Here is a 20,058-nt window from a genome sequence, read left to right as displayed (position 1 = left end):
CGGGTCAATTAAGGCCTGCCCATCATGACGTGCACCCGGAAGCGCTTATTGCTACCTGTGCAGGCAGGGGGAGGAGGGAGAGTTGGGGCCTGCACTCTTTCACGAAAGAGCGCAGAAATCTCCCTGAGGCATGGAGCTCCCTCAGGGGGATTACTTTGATTTGGAAAAGTTGAATAAAAGAATTTTAAAAATTATTCAGACATGTGCCCCCATGTGACAGTGTCACATGAGCTGGGACATGTCAATGAATTTTAATAAAAATGATTAAACTTATAAACCCTTCATGAAATTTCATCCCACCTGTGGATGAGGCTCCATGAAAAATGCGAAGGCCGCCTGGGCTCGACGCTTGCTCGCCAACATTAAGGTTGGACAGACAGTCCAGACATGTACCTCAATTAGTTTGATAATGGTCTTAATAGGCCTTTGATAGTTCTGCTGTGCGCCTGCTAAATTGAGGATCGGAATGACGCGCGGTGACATCGGGGCGCCATTTTACGTGTCGGCAAGCGGGACCTGCTCCCGCACACCGACCAAAAGATTCAGGCCAAAGAGGAGGAGTTGCAGGGAGCAGACTTAAAGCAAAGTGGACTTGAGAGAAGCCAGAAGATTTGAAGAGACAGCCGAAGGTTGGTGACTCCTTAGTACCGACTTTTGGAGCAGTGGTGTTCTGTTGGCACAACTGAAGTCTGAGAGAATGCATGTGGTAGGTGAAGCTTGAATGCACGAAGAGATCCAGGGGAAGAAGCATTGGAAGGAGAGCTTGAAACCCAAGAGGTGGATCCTTATTGGCTCACCGTGTGACATGCTCCAGGGGTGGGGAGGGTTGATGGGAGATCCATAGAATCTACTTTGGTGCCTCTGTCACTAGGTTTTGGAGTGTGCTGTGTCTGATCACAGTTTGCCTATTAGTTTACATGGGCTGTATACTTACTGTGAACATTAGAGTATAGGATAGATTTTGTAACTTCTGTTATCCTTACGAATTTGCATATATCTGAAAAGGTATAGTCGGGGTGAAGGAGTAGTGTAACGTAGTTCATCTTTTATATATTAATAAATGGTTTGTTATTTTGTTAAATACACCAGCAGATTCCTGTGAATGTGTTCAGTAACTGCCCTCCCCCTTTGTAAACAACAACAAAAAAAGTTAGAATCTATCAAGCCAGGTTTCACTCCGGCTCTGACTTGTCTAGTAGCAACATCAGCTGGGACCATAACAAAGTGGGGGCTCATCTAGGGTTGCATTAAGGTGGGACTGATTAAATGAGTTATGTGGAGGTACTGAACAGGATTTGCTGTGAAGTATATTACATAGGTTGGAGTTCAAAAGTGCTTTGACTGTTGCTAAGACTTTTCTGGGAGTGGAAATTTAACAGTGGATTATTTGAAATCCATGATTAAGACTAAACTGAGAGATTTAGCAGATAAAGTGAATGTAGAAATAAAAGCAGTATTTCCTCAGGGTGATATGATTAAAGTAATTACCCAGCATTTAGAAATAAAAGGAGGGAAACATGAAATTGATGAATCACAGCTAGAGTTAGCAAAAATTCAGTTGCAAATGAAGCAGTTTGAGAAAGAGAAAGAAATGGAAATGAAAAAGCTCGAATTGGAGATAGGAAAAGGAAAAAGGAAAAGATTGAAAGAAATGGGAATACGAAAGCTTGAGCTTGAGTTTCAAAGAGAGAAAGAAATCAGACAGTATGAACTGGCTTGAGAAAAGCTCAAAATAAATAAAGAAGAGTTAGTAATTCAGGGAATTATTCTGATTCCCCTGAGGAATTTGATTTAACTAAAAATCTGCATTTAGTGCCTAAATTTTCAGAAGATGGAGTTGAAAGATATTTCACCTCATTTGAAAATATACCTGTGAAGTTGAAATGGCCAAAAGATGCTGGAATTTAATGTTACAAAGTGTTCTGTCAGGGACAATTATGAATATGTATCTTAGTTTGTCAGAAGAACATTCTACAGACTATGAAGTGGTTAAAAGGGCAATACTAAATGCTTATGAGCTTGTCCCAGAAGCTTATCAATTAAAATTTATGATCATAAGAAAGAAACCCAATCAGACATTTGTCGAATTTGCAAGAGAGAATTAAATGCTGTGGGATCAGAGGTTTTGATCGCTAAAGTTAGAAAACTTTTGAGAACGTGAGGGAAATCATGATTATGGAAGAATTCAAAAATCATGCCCTAGTAACCATTAAAACTTACATAAATGAGCATCAAGTATCAAAGATTCGAGAAGTGGCAATTTTGGCTGATTCCTATGGCATTTCACACAGACGTGAGGAAATTATCATATAAGATTCAACAGGAAAATTGGAGGAATGGAAAATCTGGTGATGGAAAAGAAAGCAAACAGAAGGACACCAAGATAATAAAGGAGGTAGGCTAGAACCTAAAAGTGATATGAAGAAAATCGTATGTTTCTATTGTAACAAAACTGGATATACTAAAGCTACTTGCTGAAAACTAAATGGGATACCTATTGCAGTAGCAGGATCACCTAAGGAATCCTCTGGGAAGGTTGCACCAGAAAATAAAATGGCTATTAAAACTGCAGCAGTGATGCAGATGAAACGTGTTCTGTCAGAACCTACGGGAAAGAGAGATATGGCTCAGGATAGTTTAGAGAATTCTTCTTTGATTACTGCTAGAGAGAGTCAGGCTACTGAAGATTCTGAATGTTTTATGTCAAAGGGAGAAGCGTTCCTTTAATCCCCCAAGAAAATAAGAAATTAAAATTTTGAGAGATACAAGGGCAGATCAATCATTAATGGTGTCTGATGATAGAATTTGTGATCCAGATTGTTTTATGAAGGAATATGTCTTAATAAGGGATATTAATGGAATTTATGAACTTGTTTCTTTGTGTAAAGTCAATTTACAAAATCACTTCATGAATAGAATAGTTACAGTGGGAATTATTCCTCGATCACCGATTGAAGGGATAGATTTTATTCTGGGTAATGATTTGGCTACCAGACATAGTAACATGGTGACAAACGTATTGCAGCAGGCGTTTTATCATGCTGGTCTTAAAACGAGACGCTTATTGCCGATAACAAGCAATTGAAGGAAAACCTGATCAATGTAGAGAACCAAGTTTCACACACAAAAGAGGAGTTTGCTAAGAAAAAAATAGAATTGGTTAGAACAATTGAGCATCAGTCATAGAAAGCAGAACACTTGACTGAGGACTTGAAATGTCTAAATGATAAACTTGTAGAAACAAATTTGATGAAGGTTGACCTTCAGTTAAAACTTGATGAAGTTCAAGCATCAGAAGTCTCTATAAAGTATTGTGAAAATGCCTTGAACAGGAAAAGGAATTACTGGTGAATCAGAACAGTTGGCTGAATGCAGAGTTAAGAACCAAAATTAGCGGACTATTAGAGCTTTTTCGTGAAAAGTGTAATGAGGTTCTTGAATATCGATGCAGTCGGGAGAAAATGAAAGAGGAGATGTGTGGTATGAAGTGCCAAAGTTCCAAAGTTGTTCCTGTGAATGAAAACTCCTTGCTGAATTGTGACCCAGTTGAACAAAGAACTGATCCAAGTAACATTACTGATGTATCAACCTCGGTAATGGGCAATATAGAAGCAACTGAAGTGCCTGCAGGATTGAAACTAAAGAATTGTCAATGAAAAGGACTGAAACCACAAAAATCTGGAAGGGTCAATAACTAGAGATAAAAACAAAAAAACAAAAAACAAAAAACAAAAAACTGCGGATGCTGGAAATCCAAAACAAAAACAGAATTACCTGGAAAAACTCAGCAGGTCTGGCAGCATCGGCGGAGAAGAAAAGAGTTGACGTTTCGAGTCCTCATGACCCTTCGACAGAACTAGACGAATCCCAGGAAGGGGTGAAATATAAGCTGGTTTAAGGTGGTGGGGGGGTGGGGTTGGATGGGGGGAGAGAAGTGGAGGGGGTGGTGTGGTTGTAGGCAAAAGCAGTGATAGAAGCAGATCATCAAAAGATGTCACAGACAGCAGAACAAAAGAACACATAGGTGTCGAAGTTGGTGATATTATCTAAACGAATGTGCTAATTAAGAATGGATGGTAGGGCACTCAAGGTATAGCTCTAGTGGGGGTGGGGAGAGCATAAAAGATTTTAAAAATATTTTAAAATAATGGAAATAGGTGGGAAAAAGAAACCCCACACCCCCACCACCTTAAACCAGCTTATATTTCACCCCTTCCTGGGATTCGCCTAGTTCTGTCGAAGGGTCATGAGAACTCGAAATGTCAACTCTTTTCTTCTCCACCGATGCTGTCAGACCTGCTGAGTTTTTCCAGGTTCTGTTTTTGTTTTCAATAACTAGAGACATTGGTATACAAGTGCTTGCTGGTGCTAACGCACAAGACACAGCAGCCGGAATCCAGGCAAGTGAACAGTTTACAAAAGACCATTTGAAACCTGCAGAGGAGTGGAATGATATAGTTCATGAATTATGTAAAATAATTAAAGGGTCAGAACGAACAATAAAACTCCAGAAGGAGGAAGTGATTGACATTGAAAAAGACCAGTTTGAAATGAGATTGGGGGAAACAACAAGATCATAAAATGTTCAAAGATCAGACCAAGCAGGAGCATGAAACCCTTTTGTGTGAACATAAAAGGCATCTCAATAACATCCTTGAGATGCTAAAAGAGATTTTGATCAGAGGAGAAGTGAGTTGTTAACATACAAAGATGGCATTTTGACCTTATTATCTCAAAATAAGAATTTACCAGATTTGAGTTTGGAAAATGAGCTTGAGGATGGAATTACGGCTGCAGCTAACATAAAGGACCATTGGGCTGTAGATTTAAATGAACCATTCTTTGTTCAGCTAAAGACTGGGAATAAGATAAAAAGAAATGCAAGGGTCGAGTTATGATGTACAAATTCCGCAAGTCTGGTTACATTTGTTGACTTTTGTTTTGGTTAAATCTTTGTAATTGTATGAAATGACGTGTAGTTGTGAAATGAGATGAAAAACTTATTTGCATAATATGTAATAAGCTACTTGTTAGAAGTTTACGATGTTAAGTTCTGGCAAAGCAAGTGTAAAGGCTACTGTAAAGAAACCTTCACTGCTGTGAAGCTTATTTTCTTTCAAGGGAGAGGTGTGACAAACCCCAAAGGGAAAAGAGGGAAAGTAACTCACCTTATCTTAAATTGGAGATTGGGCCTCAGAATTTGGGAAGTACAGTTTCCAGCAGGCCCTGGTGGTCTCTGCACATCTACTGACCTTGGATTGGCTGCACATGCGCAGGTTTTTTTTCCCCAATCTTCAGATTCTGTGTACACGCCGGCTGCAGCTGGGTCATATTCTTATCTTCAGACTAGTAAACAGCTCCATGAATATGCCACAGTTTTTTGAAAATTTTTATTTCAGGTTGGAAGCCAGCTCTGCACTTGCACAGAAGAGGAGAAGTGAAAGAAAGCGAAACAGCACGAAAAGGTCAAGTGACCTCTACATCTCCACAGAGGAGTGTCATTCTGCAAGAAGTGCCAGAAGAAGCAGGATACAGGAGCTGCAGGGAGCATGTCCCAGAACAAAGAAGATAGGCCCAAAAACCAGGCAGCAGGACAGAAAGAGGTCCCAAGAAGACAGTCAAGTCAAGGAACAAAGGCAAGAATCAGAAACAGGTCCTGTTTAGTGAAGTTAAAAGTAGGGAGCAGATGAAAAGACTCCAAATTAAAGATTCAGAGCTGCAGGGAGCAGACTTAAAGCCACGTGGACTTGAGAGAAGCAAGAACATTTGAGGAGACAGCCAAAGGTTGGTGACTCCTTACTACGGGGTTTTGGAGCGGTGGTGTTCTGTTGGCATGGCTGAAGTCTGAGTGTGTTTGGAAGGTGAAGCTTGAATGCATGAAGAGACCCAGGAGAAGAAACATCATAAGGAGAGCTTGAAACCCTGGAGGTGAAACCTTGTTGAAGCTGTCCAAATGGATCTGTCATTTGGGGGAAATTCCAAGGCAAGTTCTTCGAGCATGAAGATTGGAAACCCTCGTGAGGAAGACAGAGTTTCAGTGAGACCGGCTGGCTCAAAGTCTGACAAGTGACTGGGGGGTTGATGGCAGATGCTTTGGTGGCATCTGTCACTTGGTTTTGGAGTGTGGTGTGTCTGACCACAGTTTGCCAATTAGTTTACATGGATTTTACTGTGAACATTAGAGCATAAAGATAGATTTTGTAACTTGCATTATTCTTACAAATTTGTATATATCTGTAAAGGTATAGCTGGGGTGAAGAAGTAGTGTAATATAATTCATCTTTTCTTGTTTAATAACTATTTTACTCTTTTGTTAAAAGAACACTAGCAGACTCCTGTGAATGTGTTTAATAACAACGGTGGGTTTTCATGCTGTATCGTCCTGTCACATTATTAATGCATTCTCAGGAAACACGCTGTTTCCATGGCGAGCAAGGTCTCATTCACCTGCCTGCCATCACCTCGTTGCTTCATCATCCAGCCGCGCATCTCAGTGCTTCCAGCCCACGACTGCTGCAGGGAAGATGTCCACGAAAGGCAAAAAGACTGTAGCCCCAGGTTTAACAATGCATCACTGGAACACCTTTTGGATGCTGTGGAGTCCCTCCGGGATGTCCTCTACCCTGCTTTGGCCACAAGACCGGCAGCGGCCTGACCAACCAGGCTTGGGAGGTGGTGGCAGTGGTGGTCAGCACCGGTCAGCACCAACGCCCCTCAAAAGAGGGCAGCCACCCAATGCCACAAGAGGATGAATTATCTTCTCCGTTCCACCAGTGTAAGTCACTATTCTCATCACTCTCCACTCACACTCAAAAACCCATCACATATCTCACTCACTGACAGTTCAAGGACATTACTATTCACTCTCCCACACACTCACCGTCATTGTCCTCATCCTGTCCAAGAGACCACTCACCACCCACATGTCAGGCATCTTTATCATCTGGCCTCTCTCCATTTCTATTCATGCAGGACAAGCTGGCACACAACAACAGAGGTCACAGACTGGTGGAGGAATGCCTGAAATCAAGGTCCTCTTGGGCTTTGAAAACAGAGCCATCCAGCTGGCCAGCGACAGTCTGGACCGGTCCTGTGTTGATGGTGAGGTCAGCAGTGCTCTACCAAATGAGGGTCCAGCAGTGCAACATACATCAGACAACCATGCTGTGAGAGATGTATCCTGTTTCACAGGCCACTGCCATGCACTAATTACCTGCCTTTCCTTCCACAGGCACATCTGGGAAACAGCCGACAGACTCCATGACCCAGGGCCTCCAATCGAGCCCTGCAGAAACCTCTGAAGAAGAATCTGGAGGCACCCTCCTTGAAATCCCATCACACCGCTCACCCACACCCTCCACCTCAGTGGAACCTAGCTTTAGAATATTCTCAGGATTACACACATTTCACTGTCTGATCCACAGCAGACGGCAGCAGGGACTTCCCAGGTGTCCGGCACTCAGGGGATTGCTGGAGGCCAGAAATTTGCTGAGTCTGAGTCAGATGACGAGCCTCTGGACTCAGTCAGGTCACAGTTGCTGGAGCTGCATAGGCAAGCTTGGGAACATCAGGAAGGGATGTCCACTGTACTCTTCAAAGTACAAAACATGATGGGGGAGTCTATTCGGCTTCACTCTGAGATAATGGTGCCTGCATGCCAATGCACAGAGGTCAACACTGATAGTAGGAAGGCAGGCACCATGGAGACCTTGGTCCAGGACATCGCTTCTCCACTGCTGCGCGGGCTCAACTCCATCGCTGATGTCATAGTTGGCCTCCAACAGCGTGTAAGCGAAACGGGTGCCAGGCAGCTCGATCTCACTCCAGCTACCCTTTCTCCTCAAGGATTCAGCCTGGGGCTCTCGGGCACCCACAGGATGCATCATGAAAGAAGTTCACTCCATCAAGTGCATCACAATGATAGAAAGCCTGGAAACATTGGAGTTAAAATCTGAACACACTTATTAGTAAGCTCATTACTGCATTTGTATGAAATTGCTTGGTCCCCTAACCTAACAAAGGCACTGACCTATTTATTAAATTTGAGATTGATGATTTTGAATAGGTTAATGCCTTTGTTAAAATAATAGCTAATGGAATTTCATACAAACATGCTAAGCATTTATTACTCATTTCACAACCACATACTCAAGATCAGGAACATAAAAGTGCTTAAACTGCTTTGTCCTTGGTACCCAATTTTCTACAAGCATCAAGTCTAATATGGCTGCTGATTCAAAGTAATGGTATTGTACATGTTGGCCATCATACAAAAAAGGCAGCTTTTATTCCAAGTAAAAGCACATTGCATCATGTATAACAGTTATCTCAGTTATAGGTTGGTGAGAATTCTGTCTGGTGTGTACTGTATTCTAGAGTCAAAAATTGATACCTTTAGTGGAAACACCGTGATCTGTAGCTTGAATAGGATATTTTTCAATCTGTGGAAGCAGAAAGATAAAAACATTACTTAACACATATAGAAACATTTACAATCTAATGTTAATAATTGCAAATGTCTTACCTTCTAGATTTTGTGTGTAAGAAGAAATCAGATCTTATGTGCAACAGAAGCAAATAGAATTATGGGCAGAATTTTACAGTCCTTTGCCAATGGGTTTGCAGGTGGGGGGGTGGGGAGGGGGGTGCTCCCACCGACCCTCAATCTGCCTACAATTTTATGTGAGGCAGGCGAAGTTTAGGACAGCCTACCTCTTATTTATGAGCTAATTATTGGCCATCTAAGTGCTGCTTCCCACTCAGTCTTAATTTTGAGGCTGATGGAAGGAGTTAAGGGTGAGTGGAGGAAGTCAGACAGGTCACCCTGCTTGGGCCTTGGGCAGGAGGAGGGTGCCTCTCTGAAAATCCCCTTCATATCAGGCGCCGTCCAAGGTCTGCTGTATCTCCTTTTCTCCCTGACGTCTCCATCATTGCCTCCACCCCTCTGACATGCCATGAGACCCCCAACCCCACACTTACCACTTACCTGGTCCTAGATTCTGGAACTTAGAATCTGTAGACTGCTTGTAGTCCCAGTCCTGGCCACTGCTGCCACTGTCACTGCTGGACTACGGAGCTGTTGGCCAATCGGATCGACCAGCAGCTCTTTGACACAGGGCTTCCACCTCAGTAAGGGGTGGGAGTCCTTTCTCCAGCCAATTAAAGCTCCTTGGAGCGTTAAATGTCTGTGGAACTGCTGTAGGTTGATAGGGATGTGTTCGCCACCAACTCTTCGAGTGGCAAGCAAGAAAACCCGCTATCAGAAAAATCCTGTCCTATGTAACAGCGGTTAAGAGTTTCACCATAAAACTGCTCACTGCAGTCTTGTCATCACACTGGATTTAGACAGTATTGAAGTGATAAGGCTTAAGCCACAGGGCAAGCCTTCCTACACTGAGGACAGTGGTGGCAGTGGATAGGAGTCTTTGTAGGGAGCTGGTCAAAGAATATAGCCAGTTGGAAATGGATTAAAACTGAGGAGTAAGAGTACTGATCTTAATTTTGTGTTGTAATGTAAAACTTGCATGTATATAGGATCTTTCATATTCTCAAGTTGTCCCAAAGCATTCCACAACCAATAGATTACTCTTGAAGTGGTCACAGTTGTTTTGTAGCAAATCTGGCAGCCAAATTCCCCTCACAAAGTTGCAACTAACTCAGGTTCAACCCCACCATTCACATGCCCAAATTCCTGAATTAATCTGTGTTACTGTAAAACAGAAACTTCCTGTACACGCTTCCATAGGGAATGGAGGGGGAAAGTCATGGGCAGCTTAATCACATAGCTACTGTTGCAAAACTCCTCAGAGTCAGCTGAAGATACTTTCGACAAAAGCTTGGTCCAATGATATCTGCATGAGGGGTAAAAGGAGAAAGTAGGAAGAATTCCAACCTTGTTAAATGGAGAAAAATATGTGATAACTAACAGTTGTTTATTGTCACAGATTTCATTACATATTTTGATAAACAGGATACTGCACCATTGACAAAAACAGAATTACCTGGAAAAACTCAGCAGGTCTGGCAGCATCGGCGGAGAAGAAAAGAGTTGATGTTTCGAGTCCTCATAACCCTGGACTCGAAACGTCAACTCTTTTCTTCTCCGCCGATGCTGCCAGACCTGCTGAGTTTTTCCAGGTAATTCTGTTTTTGTTTTGGATTTCCAGTATCCGCAGTTTTTTGTTTTTACCGCACCATTGATCTTAGCTAATGAGAATGAACACTTTTACAAAAAGATTGAAATATGTTGTCAATACTATTGCTTTACACTTGTAAAAGCATGCCTGAAATAATATAGCACTGCCACAATATTGTAGATGCAAATTTTATTCATGTTCAAGTGGCTGTTTGCTGCAAAAATTAAGGAATTTGAGGATTCAATGCCAGGGCAAGTAAATAAAATAAGCAGAAGCATCATGATTAATACACTATAGTCATTCAAGCCCTTGAAAAGGTTTACAAAGTGCAGATTAGTCATACCATTTCTGCAGGAACACTAGGATCTGTATCCTCAACTGGAATTCTGGCTACTTCTCCTGTTAAAAGGAGAAACACAACAACAGTCCATCAAAAAAAAAGAGTAATCTACATAATATTACACAAAATGAGATGCCATAATTGTGAAGCATATAATAAGAAAATAAATGCATACAATTTATGAACACTCCTTCAATGCAACATATTGGAATTGAGCGCATTATATTAATCTCACCCACTCAGTCTCAGGGGGTGGTGAGGGAAGCCAAAGACCTTACACACAGGTAGGGAAAAAAGATCCAAGAGAATGGATCCCTAATTTCTAAGGCCACTATTGCAGTAAAACTACTGGAGGATTGAATAAGGCCTTCTAACTGACCTTGGGCAGGCCAGTGGTGCAACAAAAACTAGGAAAATACATAAATTAAAAATAACTATAACACAATTTTCATGGGTAAATACAAGATCATCCTCCTTTGGGCCCAAGAAAGTTAGATCAGAGTATTTTCTAAATGGAACAATGGAGGAGTAGAGATGTTTAAAGGTTCAACGACAGAAATTAGTGAAAGCAAGTGGAAAAGCAGAAAAGTAATTTAAAAGGTTAATGAAATGTTGGCTTTTATCTCAAGAAAGCTGGAAAACAAAGGATGGAAGTTCTGTTACAGCTATAATGAGACTTGGTTAGATGCCATCTAGAGTACTGCAGTCAGTTCAGGAAGGATGTACTGGTCTTGGAAGGAGTACAGCATAGGTTCACCAGAATGATAATGGGGTGGTTTGGGGGTGGTGGGCGGGGGGGCTGTTGTAAATGGATTAAATTATGAGAGCAGACTGAATAAATGAGACTTGCACACCTTTGCATTTAGCAGATTAAGAGGTGATCAAATTGTGATGCTTAAGTTAATTAATAGAATTGATAGGGTAGATAAAGATAAACTATTTCCTCTAGTGGGAAGTCCACAACAAGGGGGTATTAACCTTTAAATTAGAGTTAGGCCATTCAGGAGTGATGTCAGGAAGCACTTCTTCATTCAAAGGGTAGTGGAAACCAAGAACTTCCTCTCCCAATAAGCTGTTGAGCTGGATTAATTGAACATTTTAAAACAGATATTGATTAATTTTTTTTGGGCAAGGGTATTAAGGGATGAAAAACTAAGGCAGATTGATGGAGTTAAGATACAGATCAGTCATGATCTAACTGAATGGCATAAATGCACAAGGAGTTGAATGACCTACTCTGTTTCTATGTTCCTTACCTAAATTCTAAGTTTAGGTAAACTCTAAGACAAATTGCTTTGACCTAGGAATGGGTAGGAGAAAAACAAAATCAATTCTCAATCATCAAAGCTACTTATGTCAACCTTTAGCAATGTGACAATGATAGTAAGCAAAATTCGAAGATAAATAACGTTCAAAGACAAAATTCAGAGACTAAACTGCTTTAGAATCCCGTAATCACATCGACTATATAGTCCATCATGTTCAAACATAGGAGTTTCTACAGTTTTACTGGACACAGGGAAGGTGATGCCAATTCATGCCTCTCTTCTGAGTTTATTTTCTTCTGCCTTGCTCTGACCTCTGCATACATACATCAGATAGCTATTCAGGAGATAGGCCTGGGAGCATCTTGTCATGAAGGAATTGCAAGTAGGGGTGGGCCATGGAATCTGGCAGTAATTTGTCCCTGTGAATCTACATGTCAGCATGATGGCATTTTGTATCACTACAAAAGCACAATGACATGACAGGTTGAAAGTGCACAGCCTGCCATATTGGTAAAGGCAGAAAAAGGGGGGTGATCAGAGCCCATGCTTGAAATAGGCATTAGGTCCCTTTGATGAGCCAAAATTTCCAACGAGTGATAAAGGTCTTAGCATTTGGTAACCATAAGACTATTGTTCTATAGTCTACACTGTAAAATGCTCTCCTTCTATAGATTTATGTAAATCTTTATGATTGTGTGTATTCTCACACTTTTACTTGACTACTGTCACCATAATGTTGACCCAATGCTTGCTCCTTAGGTTTTATTACGCCAAGTTTCCTCACTGAACCTAGGTGAACATAAATTTTAAGAAGTGTGGTTGGCATTTTCCATGATGAATGTATGATTGTTATTAATCATATGCTCTGCTTTCCTGCTATTCCTCTTGAATATTTAAATTCAACAGTCAGCTTTATATATTTATCATTAGTAACACGGCATTCATTCTTTGATTATTTGCAGACATTCAATGTTGATCTGGCATCTTTTTTTCTGCAGCTAGTGAGTGTTCTCCAATTGGAAGTAGAAGTTTGGGCACACCAAATATTCTTCCTGCTTTCATGAAAGCAACATCTATTTAGGAACAGCTAGTTTGCATATTGCCCAATCTTGAGTCAATTGAATTGTTGGTCAAGCTTACAGTGCCAGATTTTCACACACATAGATTGTATTAAAATTAGGAAGAGAGTAACCTCATAAATATTATAGGGAAATAAACTTGCAGGGCTATGGGGATAGAACGGGGAATTTGAGACTGACTGGATTGTTTTACAAAGAGCTGGCATGGCCTTGATAGGCCAGTGACCTCCTACCATGTTGTAATGATTTTGTGTCATTAAAGGGATCCTGCCTCCACCACAGATTCATTCACATTAGGCATGGCCTTTGCAAAACTAGGGCTTAAGACTTTTTCTCCTAGTTTAAAATAAATCTGCTTAAAGCCTCTTTCAGGTATAACTGAACCAATGTCCATGAAGCAAATGCAAATATCTTTTCACGCTGCAACCTGAAGATCTCTGTGTTCCTTCATTTTTATATAAGGTTTTTGCAGTTCATCATATATGAAGAGAATGATGATTAATGCTCGCCCCAGGGTGATTCTGATGGTTTGACATTTCCATTTCTCTGAAAATAGAGGTTTGATAATATGTGTGGAGTTGTTCCACAGAATTATTTTATAAATCTTCTGCATGATTGATGTTGTGTTGTGCTGTCAGAGTAATGAATTAAAGCTTCAGGGCAAGACATTTGAGAACTCAGTGAGTACTGTGCTTACAACGTTACAAAAATTGCATTTACCAGCCACACTATTAAATGGGATTCAGCCACATAGTTCCAGCACCTGATTGCAAGTATGCATCCTGTAAAAGTGTCTTAATTTTCAGAAACTGTTAGCTTATTGAGAAGTGTAGGTGTCAGTGAGCAAATAAGCAATTTAAACAAAAATAAAAAATCTGAAAGTTTGAACTAAGAAGAGGAAATGCTGAAAATATACATAGGGTCAGTCAGTGTATGAAAAGAAAAATATTTTAGGTAAAACTCATCAGAACTGTTTCATCTTTCCAATGAGAGCTCCAGCTGTAATAGTGATCATCCAATAATTCAGTCACTTTTACAGGATGCATACTTGTGCTCAGATATTGCATACAGAAGTCTGAAGCCTTTGCAATATTATGTCTGATAGATGTTATTTTTGTAATGATACAATTGTCTTCTTCTTGGTAAACTATCTTCCTCTGAATTTCTCCTAGTTGTCTTCGTTTTGACCTGGACATAATCATAATACTTGCTAACATTGATGTGTCAGAAGATTCCTCTAAATGGGAACAGAGGTAATATTGCAGAACAATAAAATGCCATTTCCCAGATTGTTGTTGATTGGATCATGTCACTGGATCATTCCCCAATTCCTTACCACTCATTTCTTAGAGAAACATAGAATAATACAGCACAGAAAGAGGCCAAAACAAAAATAAAAATACCTGGAAAAACCAGCAGGTCTGGCACCATCGGCGGAGAGGAACACAGTTAACATTTCGAGTCCATATGACTCTTCAACAGTTCTGTTGTTGTGAGTCATATGGACTTGAAACGTTAACTGTGTTCCTCTCCGCCGATGCTGCCAGACCTGCTGAGTTTTTCCAGGTATTTTTATTTTTATTTTGGATTTCCAGCATCCTCAGTTTTTTGCTTTTATTAAAGAGGCTATTCTGTTTGGCTCCTTGGTGGAGTTATCCAATTAATACCACTCCCCTGCTGTTTCCCCACATCCCTGTTACTATTGAATCTACTTCCACCACCCCTTTAGGCAGTTCAGTTCAGACCACAACTCGCTGTGCAAATAAATGTTTCCTTATGTTGCCTCTGGTTCTATTGTCAAGCACCTTGAATCTGTGTCCTCTGTTTACCAATTCTTCTGCCACTGGAAACAGTTTGTTCTTATTTATTATATCAAAACCATTCATGATTTTGAATACATCTGTCAAAATTCCTCTTAAGTCTCTATGGTCTAAGATGAACAACCCCAGCTTTTCCAGTCTCTCTACATAACCACAGTCCCTTATAGCTGGTACCATTCTAGTAAATCTGCACCCTGTTCAAGGTCTTGATATCCTTCCTAAAGTGTGGTGCCCAGAGTTGAGCACCATACTCCAGTTGATAACAAAAACAGAATTACCTGGAAAAACTCAGCAGGTCTGGCAGCATCAGCGGAGAAGAAAAGAGTTGACGTTTCGAGTCCTCCTGACCCTTCGACAGAACTTGAGTTCGAGTCCAAGAAAGAGTTGAAATATAAGCTGGTTTAAGGTGTGTGTGTGGGGGGCGGAGAGATAGAGAGAGAGAGAGAGAGGTGGGGGGGGGTGTGGTTGTAGGGACAAACAAGCAGTGATAGAAGCAGATCATCAAAAGATGTCAACGACAATAGTACAATAGAACACATAGGTGTTAAAGTTAAAGTTGGTGATATTATCTAAACGAATGTGCTAATTAGGAATGGATGGTAGGGCACTCAAGGTATAGCTCTAGTTGGGGTTTTTTTTATATAATGGAAATAGGTGGGAAAAGGAAAATCTTTATAATTTATTGGAAAAAAAAGGAAGGGGGAAACAGAAAGGGGGTGGGGATGGGGGAGGGAGCTCACGACCTAAAGTTGTTGAATTCAACATTCAGTCCGGAAGGCTGTAAAGTCCCTAGTCGGAAGATGAGGTGTTGTTCCTCCAGTTTGCGTTGGGCTTCACTGGAACAATGCAGCAAGCCAAGGACAGACATGTGGGCAAGAGAGCAGGGTGGAGTGTTAAAATGGCAAGCGACAGGGAGGTTTGGGTCATTCTTGCGGACAGACCGCAGGTGTTCTGCAAAGCGGTCGCCCAGTTTACGTTTGGTCTCTCCAATGTAGAGGAGACCACATTGGGAGCAACGAATGCAGTAGACTAAGTTGGGGGAAATGCAAGTGAAATGCTGCTTCACTTGAAAGGAGTGTTTGGGTCCTTGGACGGTGAGGAGAGAGGAAGTGAAGGGGCAGGTGTTGCATCTTTTGCGTGGGCATGGGGTGGTGCCATAGGAGGGGGCTGAGGAGTAGGGGGTGATGGAGAAGTGGACCAGGGTGTCCCGGAGGGAGCGATCCCTATGGAATGCCGATAAGGGGGGTGAAGGGAAGATGTGTTTGGTGGTGGCATCATGCTGGAGTTGGCGGAAATGGCGGAGGATGATCCTTTGAATGCGGAGGCTGGTGTGGTGATAAGTGAGGACAAGGGGGACCCTATCATGTTTCTGGGAGGGAGGAGAAGGCGTGAGGGCGGATGCGCGGGAGATGGGCCGGACACGGTTGACAGGGCCCTCAACCGTGTCCGGCCCATCTCCCGCGCATCCGCCCTCACGCCTTCTCCTCCCTCCCAGAAACATGATAGGGTCCCCCTTGTCCTCACTTATCACCACACCAGCCTCCGCATTCAAAGGATCATCCTCCGCCATTTCCGCCAACTCCAGCATGATGCCACCACCAAACACATCTTCCCTTCACCCCCCTTATCGGCATTCCGTAGGGATCGCTCCCTCCGGGACACCCTGGTCCACTCCTCCATCACCCCCTACTCCTCAACCCCCTCCTATGGCACCACCCCATGCCCATGCAAAAGATGCAACACCTACCCCTTCACTTCCTCTCTCCTCACCGTCCAAGGACCCAAACACTCCTTCCAAGTGAAGCAGCATTTCACTTGCATTTCCCCCAACTTAGTCTACTGTATTCGTTGCTCCCAATGTGGTCTCCTCTACATTGGAGAGACCAAACGTAAACTGGGCGACCGCTTTGCAGAACACCTGCGGTCTGTCCGCAAGAATGACCCAAACCTCCCTGTCGCTTGCCATTTTAACACTCCACCCTGCTCTCTTGCCCACATGTCTGTCCTTGGCTTGCTGCATTGTTCCAGTGAAGCCCAACGCAAACTGGAGGAACAACACCTCATCTTCTGACTAGGGACTTTACAGCCTTCCGGACTGAATATTGAATTCAACAACTTTAGGTCGTGAGCTCCCTCCCCCATCCCCACCCCCTTTCTGTTTCCCCCTTCCTTTTTTTTCCCCAATAAATTATAAAGATTTTCCTTTTCCCACCTATTTCCATTATAAAAAAAAACCCCACTAGAGCTATACCTTGAGTGCCCTACCATCCATTCCTAATTAGCACATTCGTTTAGATAATATCACCAACTTTAACTTTAACACCTATGTGTTCTATTGTACTATTGTCGTTGACATCTTTTGATGATCTGCTTCTATCACTGCTTGTTTGTCCCTACAACCACACCCCCCCTCCACCTCTCTCTCTCTATCTCTCCGCCCCCCACACACACACCTTAAACCAGCTTATATTTCAACTCTTTCTTGGACTCGAACTCAAGTTCTGTCGAAGGGTCATGAGGACTCGAAACGTCAACTCTTTTCTTCTCCGCCGATGCTGCCAGACCTGCTGAGTTTTTCTAGGTAATTCTGTTTTTGTTTTTGTTTTGGATTTCCAGCATCCGCAGTTTTTTTGTTTTTATAAAAATATTGAAAATCAGGGGAAAGGCTGTTTGGCTCAATTAGGTATTGAGTCTTTTTTGCTTTCCAATTGGCACAGGAAGGCAGTATGTCACAAGGATGGATGTGTTGGTTGATTAATGGCTAGAGTATGGGGGCGGAGTCATGTGATGAAACCTCCAGGTATACATTTAATCACAGTTGCCAACCCTATCTATCATAATGGCAAGAACTACATAGGACCAGACGTTAACTTATTGTCACAAGGCTAATGTAACACGTGAAAATAATGAAACTAATGCCTGTGATAGTTGGACTATTTGATACTTCAAATTAAGAACCATTCTAATCAATAGTCTAAATGGCTTATATACCTTAATCTATGATTAATCCTATATAAACTGAACCTTTTAGAAGAAAAAATCTCCAGATGTGGACAATGCTGGCAAGCTATATTTTGTTCTTAAGCTATATTTGTTGTCCATCCTGACTGCCCTGAGAATATGGTGGTGGTACTTTCAATGAGCCACTGCAATCCTTCTAGTGATGGTGCTCGCACACTGGTGAAGGCCAAGAAATCCCAGGATTTTGACCCAGTGATGAATCAATGACAATATTTGTCCATGTCAGGCCTTCTGGCTTGAAGGAAATGGAGTCCCCATGATCTTGCTGCTCTTGCTCTTATTGGTGGTAGAGATCACAGGCCTCTTTTGTGTTTTTGAAAACTTGGTGACTTACTGCACTGCATTCTATAATTGTCACTGTGCACTGTTGGCAGAGGGCGAGAGTAGAATGGCAGGGAGCCAATCAAGTTAATTACCCTGTCTTGTAAATTGTTGAGCTTTGAGTGTTGTGAAACTGCTGTTACTTAGGTGATTGTTCCATTACACTTTTGATTTGAGTCTTTTATATGATGCAAAGACTTTAAGAGGTCAGGTGGTTTATCACTCATCACAGGGTACCTAGGGCAGAATTTTCTGCCTGTCAGGCAGGCAGAGCAGGAGTGGCCGCAGTCGGGCGAGGACCCGATTGGCACCCATGATCGGGGCCGCACCACCATTTTGCATGGGCGGTCCAATTAAGGCCCACCCAGCGCATTTCCAACTCCCGTGAATAGTGGGAGTGTGCGGGCTGCGGCAGGTGTGCACAGACCACCAGGTCCAATGGTGACCCAGCAGTCTGTTTATAGTGTAATGGAACAATCACCACTTACCTAAATAATTGCAGTTTCACAAAGCTCAACAGTTTACAAGTCAGAGTAATTAATTTGATTGGCTCCCTGCCATTCTACTCTATCCTTGCCCTCTACCAACAGTGCACAGTGACTATTATAGAATGCACTGCAGTAAGTCACCAAGTTTACTTCAAACACACAAAAGAGGCCTGTGACCTCTACCACCAATAAGGCTGCTCACAATGGCCACTTCCAGGTCACACCGCAGGAGGTTGGTTGAACAGGGCATGCTGGATGGAAGGGCAGAGTAGCAGGCCAGGATGCAGGGTCTGCCACAGGAGCAGGGCAAGCCAGCGGGGTGCCAATGTGCCCTTCACCTTTCTGATGACTGCCTTGCTGCCCTCCTCGAGGAGGTAGCAGCACGGCAGGAGGTGTTAGTCCCCCAGGGTGGGAGGAGGAGGCCCCCGTCCATGACCAAACATGCCTGGGAGGAGGTGGCAGAGGTGGTGAGCTCCCACGACGTGGTGCGACGCACCTGGATCCAGTGCCATAAGCGCTTCAACAATTTGTTGTGCTCTGGAAGGGTACCATGTTGGCATTGGGCATTTACCCCAGCAGGTAGCCTTAGCCTTTGAGGGTCCCCCTCCCCGCACCCCCCCCCACCACAAGTCTTACTGTCGTGACTGCATTGAATCTTGTTGGGCATTTCTCGTATGCTGGGTAGGCAAGCAGATAGTGCCCACGCTTACTTCAGCCTGAGTAGTTCATGAGGAGATGAGTTCTCCCCCACACCATGTGTTGCTCTTAGTTGCACATGACTAGTCTGGGGGCAGGAGATGCAGCTAGGTGCATGCTCAGGACTCCAACACACGTCCTATTCATGGTGATAAGATTGTGGAAGGGGAGCCTCAAGGTCTCGTGACCAAGAGCCTTCTGCTGCTCTCGGCACTGCATGTAGTTGCGTCCCCTTGCTATGAGAGCTAAGATCGTGTGTTTCCTAAAGTGATGGACGCAGAATGTGTCCAAGATGGCCATTGCGGGGGGTTGGGGGCAGGCATACTGTCTTTGTGACAGCAGTAGTGGGGAGAGGAGTCACTGGAGGCCTGATATGGGCCACTGTGGTTGGGGTGCGGCGTGCGCGCGCGGAGTCCCTGTACAAATTGCCGCAATGAATGGTGGTCTCTGTTTTTCAAGTGAAGAATGCTCACAATGCGTGTGAGCAGTCGAGGACTGGAGGCGGCCAGGCCCAGCTCATGATGTTAAACCATTTCGAGCAGGTGGCCCTGGAGCTTGAGAAGCGCCGTGTGCCCAGGTCAACCCGTGTTGGTGAGGCTGGGGTGGAATAGCCAGGTATTTGAGGCCAACAGTGACATCCGCTATGTCCTCGCAACATCCATAGCACTGATGATTGTTTGATTTGTTATTGTTGTAACACTCCTCGGTCACAGAGTGATAGAGTCAGAGGTGTGGATCATAGACAAAGGTCCCTCAGCCCTTTGAAGATGCGCGTGTCAAGCACCTTCCAAAGTCGCCTTATCCCATTTCCCACCACTATCCCCATGGCCTTGTATGCCATGGCATCGCAATTGCACATCCAAATACTTATTACATGTTAGGAGGCTTT

General features: G+C 43.0%; 1 protein-coding gene across 2 annotated transcripts in view; it reads right to left on the bottom strand.

Annotated features, from left to right (window-relative positions):
• Positions 1-20,058, bottom strand: part of edaradd (EDAR-associated death domain) — a 61,457-nt gene that overhangs the window by 10,841 nt on the left and 30,558 nt on the right. For both annotated transcript variants that reach the window (XM_041208673.1, XM_041208682.1), the window contains exons 2-3: positions 10,480-10,535; positions 8,393-8,441 (exon numbers count right to left, since the gene is read on the bottom strand). In XM_041208673.1, the coding sequence (XP_041064607.1) occupies positions 8,393-8,441; positions 10,480-10,535 (105 nt within the window). The remainder of the gene's footprint in view (positions 1-8,392; positions 8,442-10,479; positions 10,536-20,058) is intronic.

Source organism: Carcharodon carcharias, chromosome 2 (assembly GCF_017639515.1).
Source record: "Carcharodon carcharias isolate sCarCar2 chromosome 2, sCarCar2.pri, whole genome shotgun sequence".
Taxonomy (NCBI): Eukaryota; Metazoa; Chordata; class Chondrichthyes; order Lamniformes; family Lamnidae; genus Carcharodon; species Carcharodon carcharias.
Note: the sequence above shows the minus strand (reverse complement) of the source record. Positions and strands in the feature narration are given on the sequence as shown.